Source organism: Zingiber officinale, chromosome 9A (assembly GCF_018446385.1).
Source record: "Zingiber officinale cultivar Zhangliang chromosome 9A, Zo_v1.1, whole genome shotgun sequence".
NCBI lineage: Eukaryota > Viridiplantae > Streptophyta > Magnoliopsida > Zingiberales > Zingiberaceae > Zingiber > Zingiber officinale.
The window spans coordinates 100,308,495-100,314,976 of NC_056002.1; the positions used below are offsets into that span (position 1 = coordinate 100,308,495).

A 6,482-nucleotide genomic window follows, 5' to 3' on the forward strand; every position below is an offset into this window, starting at 1 on the left:
GATGGGATGCTGTCGGAGTACACCTATCCTCCTACCCCAAATCATAAATGGGGGAGCGCAATGCTCTCATCTCCCGGTACTCAAAGACGGGGAGGAATCCCTGCCGGATAACACGTTGTGTCACACTACCCATGAGCGGACCAACGGTGCCTAATAGAGTCCCTGCTGCAACACACTCAACCTGAATCGACCACTAACCCATGAGTGGTGGTGTGTGCAGATCCATGTAACTGGCGATGTGCTCAACAATAATGGAGCGGACTATCGCACAACATGCAATCATGCAAATGGTGCATGACACTAACCACAAAATATCCTGACCTAATCCACATGTATATAAAAATGCATCATAGGTCAACGAATCAAAAACAATCCAAAGGTACTCAGAAGGTATAAAACCTAGGTCCTGAACATGATCAAGTATGGTATATCACTACCCCTATAAGCATGTATAAACAGGTAAAATATACATGAGATGCAAAATCAATCAATAAATCAAGCATGTACCAAGATTTGGGTAGTGATTAACCGAAACAGATAAGAGAACACAATTAATGCAAATTGTTAATTTCATTACTAAGCATATCAAAGACAATAAGTCAAAAGTACCCGCCTCCGAAAATAGAAAGGTCCAATCTGACTCCGAGATACTCGTCTCGCGTCAAAGTCCTGTGTTAAATCGCACAGTTTAGCTAATTTAATTATAAACAAATAGCTAAACTAATTTCTATTCCACTGACCAATTAGGGTTAGTTTCATTAACCCCAACTACACCGTTATACAACTTATAAACCTAAATCAATAATTATTGCTAACACAACTAGCAATAATCTAACACAAAGATCAAAACCATAAACCTTACCTCAAATCAACCGCTGCTGGAAGTCACAAAGTTGTTGCCCAATTAGGATTGTTTACAGCCAGCAAAGATTTGCTGCTGGAACAAAACGAACAAACCAAAACAGTAATTAATCCACATTCTTATACATACAGAATTTCCAACCAAGCTACAACAAGGACAATCCATTTTCCTACATCTTACCTAGGTTGACACCCATTGCAGAAGCCAGTAGATACCGAAAGGAGTGGCTGTCCAACCACAGCACAACCCCACAGCAAGTTCTAATGCACCTCACGATCACAATTGCAGCCTTGACTGCAAACCCACAGCATAAAACTTCACCTCACGGCTGAGATCACTGCTGGATATAAAAATGCGACAGGAAGGGTTGCTGCCAGAAATCAGAAACACCCCTCAAAGCACATAAACCCCACCAATCCGTGACCTAGAGTGGCAGCAAGGAGAGGGTCAAGATCAAGACTAGAGATTACTGTCAAACAATAACCTAATTCCGACCAAACTTACCTCCAAGAATCAAATAGGGCACGCGGCTGGAGACTAGGGCAGAAGCAAGGAATCGGCTGTGTCGCGAGCCCAAAGAGGAGAAGGAGTCGCGATGACCGATTCTCGCCCAAGCGTCGCCAGCGTTAAAGCACAAGGATGGTGGCGTCGACAAGGCACAGGGGTGGCAGCCGGCGCTAGGGCTCGGCTGGATCCGCGTCGGTGAAGGGAAGAAGGCGTCGGCTAGGGTACAACCCGCGGAATCGAGAGTAAGGTGGCGGCGGCGCAATGAAGGAAATGAAGAAGAGAAGAGTCGGCCTTCCGTTTTGTACACTCGGAAAGGAGCAACCACCGCCGACGGTTAGGGCAAGGAAGAAGAGAAGAAAACGCACGAGGAGAAGAGGCTCAGGCGCAAAGCTTCGACGAGGAGAAAAGAAAAATATAAAGAAAAAGAAAAAGGAAAAAGGAAAAGAAAATAAAACTTTTCTTTATTAAAACTGGGTAGCCTAAACAGGCTTTTCCGGGCCCCATCTTGATCCCCGTTAACTCGTCCGTACGAGCTCCGAAAAATTTCCGAAAAATTTCCAAAAATTCCAGAAAATTCCCTTATTAATATTCGCCTATTTTCCGGTATTTTACAATAATAGCACACTAGCTCCAAATTGGAAAAGAAAAAGAAATATTTGTTTACACGGAGCCCATGAGAGCACTGGGCTCTATTGGGATCTAATGCAGTTGAGCAAATAGAACAGAACCAAAAATTATGCAGTGAAATGATAGAATTTTCTGAGTGAAGCTAGCCTAATTTAGGAACTGACAGCGACCAAATAAATGATTTTGATGCAGAAAAGAAAGACAATATACCAAAACATGTATTAGTGAAAGATTAATGTTGCCGACCAGAAAAAAGAAGTCTTTAGATGAAGTTTCGGATGGATTCATATAAATGATTGTTGCTGAAAGGAGGAATCTTCTGGTAACCACAAGAGAGATTCTAGCACAAGATTTGTTTCACATTAACACTAATTTATTAAAAGGTTCATTAAACATGAGATTGAAAAGGAACATGAATTCTTCTAGAAAAAATAATGCTCCAGCTCAAAGGAGGTACAAAATGTGGGCTAGAGAGCACCTAGAACCTTGGCCTGCATATTCCTTGACCTCTTAGATATAACTACAATCTTGATAAAAATTAAACAGAATCAAAGCAAAAGTAATAATATTTATCCAACTCCAAGAGATTAATAGAAGTGAACTGATAAGAGTTAAGACGATATGATAGTTCGATACTTGTGAAGGCGATAGTTCATTTTTTAAATCTAGCAAGTGTATTTTCGATACTTGTGAAGGCGATATGATAGTTCGGTATATCCAAGGAATGAATATTTCAAAACATACATACCCATTGGAATAGTTTCCAAAATCTTTTTCTCGATATCTTCTCCTAGTTTAGCTGTCATATCAGATGCAATGAACCCCTGCACAATAGCATTCACCTGTTAATTATCACCAAGTTAGAATTCACCTGTTAAATATCACCAATTTAGAATGCACCTGATAATTACAACAAACATAATTCAGCATGCAACTTTACAAAGTTATGGATTTTGTATTGGCTACTTCAAGTTTCATAACACATATTTCCATACAAAGTTTTTGAACTTTCATTTGCAAATATGCGTTTTATTAGAATTTGGAATACTAAATCATTTTAAACATTTTCCCAAAAAATTCTATTAGTTCCATTGTGAACCTATCTGAATTATCATTATATGAATGTAAATGTTGAATTTATTTAAGGTAGTGACGAGTTTTTAAAATGGTTCTAATAAATTATTCTAATAAATTATCAAAACTGAATATTATAAATATTGTTCTAATAAAATATTGTACAATGTCGGACAACAAGTAATGTATCCTAAGTTATTGTGTTAGTCATGTTGATAAGTATCACGCCGTATTGAAATCCAAAAATTTTGGACACACTACAAAATACTTCAAGCTGAATTAATAATGTTTGTTATCCTTTTGTACCTTGTATTCATATAATACAATCTCAATTCTGTACATGGACACAAAGTTAGAAGTTACGGACACAGATCAAAGTTAGGTATATAGTTATCTTCTCTTCTTTTTTATCTCCTTCCTCTCTAACTCTACACCAACACCACATGATGAAACAAGAAATTGTATCATTTCAGTCAAAGTCTAAAACTTTAGCACGATTCCAAATTCTGAGCCTTGATATTATCACACATGCATATTTGCTACTAACCTTAATTTGACTTATGTTTTATCGAAAACTTCATGCCATCTATTCATCCCATCCACCTAAATCATCAATGTTCCAACAATTTTGGCACCATTATTTCCAGAATTTAGGTATACCAAACACTTGATTGGTCTAGGTAGTATTTGAACCAAAGGGAACATTGATCTTAGCTAATGCTAAGGATCAACAAAATAAAAGAACAATCACATCAAATGATTTCCCATTTTTTCTTTATCTAGAAATCACAAACTGAGAAATCTTTTTCTATCCATTTCCTCCAAATTATTTTCTAGCTCTTCTAGTAGCATTTTCCCTTCCTTGTAATAATCAATTTTAATGATAGGGTTTAATTAGAAGCAACATTTTGACAACTCAATAACAAGATTTACTTCTGGAAATCCACAATGTCTATTCTAATAACAAATGAATAATCATAAATATGGTTTTTACCAAGCCAACTGCTCATATAGATATAAATCCTTCAGGTTAAATACTATATTGAATGACTTAGCTAATTGGTAACCAACTGCTAAAAATATATATATGAAGAGAATACCTTTTTCTTCTTCATCATAATTTTTGTTTCTGCCTGCAGGAGAAATGCCATCATGGTGAAATAAGTATTCATCATAAAAGATTGCAAGATAATAAGATATGAAAATGCATGCCTGTGTGCAAAGGTAGACACCAGTAAGATTCAGGTCAATGACTTCCTTCCATTGTGATTTTTTCATTCTCATCAACAGTGTGTCTCATGACAAGATGAACATAAGTATAATTCCAGACAACTGCATTGTTAACTAAAATGTCAACTGATCCCCAAAAAAATTGCACATGCAATAAAATAAGTCAAAGATGAAATTGTAAGAAGCCAGATCTATGAAATCTTCATTACTAACAGTTTTGACCATGGATTCCACATCCTCTTCTTTTGAAACATCTCCTCCATAAGTGAGTGTCTGACCTCCTAAAGCCTCAATCTGCATAAATCATTTTATAGTAAATGCGTTATAGTAAATGGGTAAATCATTTGATTTTTTTTTTGTTACGAGAAAAAGAGTTATAGTAAATATGGGTAAAAATAGATAACAAAAGTAACATCATGAGCTGATGATAAAGTAACTTACCATCCTCACTAGCAGTGGCATTGCCTAGATCACCAGCATGTCAGTTTTCATCTTCAGGAGCACCATGTAACTTTCCAGCAGGATTAAAATGAGGCCCTGCAGTATACAAGAGCATGAGTACATAATCAATAATTTAATCCTTTCAATCAGAAACTTGCAACTCAATAGATTGCCATGAAGGAAAAGGTAAATAATTTTACCAGTTGACATGCATCCATTGGTGGTGTCTCCAAGAGCATGCACATGGAAGCCATGAAGCCCAGGCTTGAGGCCAGTGATGGATCCGGTGACGGTGGTTGGACCTATCATAGAGATTTACATCCCAAAATTAGATCGGATCACAAATTCACAGAAAAATCAAAATGGTTGAAGTTGAAACCCTAGATCTGAAAGGAATTTAGCATTCCACAAGTAGTATTTCAAGAGATTTCTCACCATCTCCTTCCTGGACGAAGTAAATTGTGCCCTTAACACCCTCACTGTTACCCAAGACAGCAACAGCCTTCACCATTTCCTTAGGTGTTCTACACAGCAGACATCAAACACAAGGTTAAAGAATCATTAAAGGTCTCAAAATAAGTAGCATCGCCACTAGATGAGAAATAATCGATCTCGTCTTCCAGATACAAAAAGAAAAGCAACTCAACAATCGCCAGACTAAACGCTAAACAAATACCATCAAACTCGAGACGAAATCAGCTCTCGCTCCATCATAGATAGAGAACCCATCAAATCTCAGTAGAAAACTCCACTTTTTCTTCACCAAATTAAATCAAAGCAGTCGCATAAGTTAAAATCGAGAAAAAAAAAAGATAAAGCCTAAGGATCGAAAACAAAACAACAATACGATGGAAGACAAATTTCAGATCGGAAAGTATACCTTTGATAAATGGATTAAAGGAAAAAAGAAATGAGATTTACCAGATGATCGAGCACCAAAACAACAACGGGGCAGAAATAAGAGATTCAGATTAAAGAAAACAAAAGCAAATATAAAGATAGAATTATGGAAGAAGAAAGGTGGTGAGGTTGGAAGGAAGAATAAAAAAGAAACACTGAAAAAGAGAAAGAGGTAGAAGAAGAGGTCAAAAGTGCGACCTTATTGAACCAGATCCCGTGGGCGAACTGGATTGCGTGGTGGAGGTCAGAAAAGGGAGAGGTGGAGGCGAGCTCCTTGGCGAAACGCTTGCTACCGCAGCACCGTAGCATATCATCCTCCATCCACAAAAAAGATGCCATCTTTCGTAGATCTAGGAAGGGGAAGAGGGAGATGAGGCAAGGAGGAAAGTGGTGGTGGCGTCGCGACGGTATACGGTGGACGGTGCGATATAGGTTTAGGTTTGGAGGGAAGAGTGAAGTGTTGAAAATTTTGGCTAAGTATTGGTGGAAAAATTATATTATTTTATTTTGGTGCATAGACATCAGATTTTAAAAAACCGCTGTTAAAATCGGTGTCTATTAACGAAAAAAAGGGCGCTCATAGACATCGGCTAAAAAACCGATGTCTATGAGCGAAAATCTGCGCTCATAGACACCGGTTTTTGGAAAAACCGGTGTAAAATACTCAAAGACATCGATTTTTTCTTAAAACTGTTGTTGTTCCACCGATGTCTATGAGGGTTTTTGTTGTAGTGCAATGAGAAAAAGATGGTGCCACCTCTACAGAAAAAGAAAGCACAAATTGTGAAGGTATATCAATTTCATACATTAAAAATAAAAATCATATTATTTGTTTTGAGTG

General features: G+C 37.5%; 1 protein-coding gene across 1 annotated transcript; it reads right to left on the bottom strand.

Moving 5' to 3' along the window:
• Window positions 1-4,759: 4,759 nt before the first annotated feature.
• On the bottom strand, window positions 4,760-5,290 carry LOC122021231 (superoxide dismutase [Cu-Zn]-like). Its single transcript, XM_042579327.1, has 3 exons — window positions 5,177-5,290; window positions 4,942-5,043; window positions 4,760-4,837 (listed from the first exon to the last, which is right to left on the bottom strand). Exons 1-3 carry the CDS (start codon window positions 5,250-5,252, stop codon window positions 4,782-4,784), a joined length of 234 nt encoding a protein of 77 aa, XP_042435261.1. The 5' UTR covers window positions 5,253-5,290; the 3' UTR covers window positions 4,760-4,781.
• Between the last annotated feature and the right edge of the window lie 1,192 nt (window positions 5,291-6,482).

Coding starts and splice junctions, on each gene's coding strand:
- LOC122021231 (XM_042579327.1), bottom strand. CDS start 5,252: ATGGTGAAGGCTGTTGCTGTCTTGGGTAACAGTGAGGGTGTTAAGGGC. Junction 5,044..5,176: donor CTTCGTCCAGGAAGGAGATG/GTGAGAAATCTC, acceptor TCTCTATGATAG/GTCCAACCACCGTCACCGGA. Junction 4,838..4,941: donor CAATGGATGCATGTCAACTG/GTAAAATTATTT, acceptor TGTATACTGCAG/GGCCTCATTTTAATCCTGCT.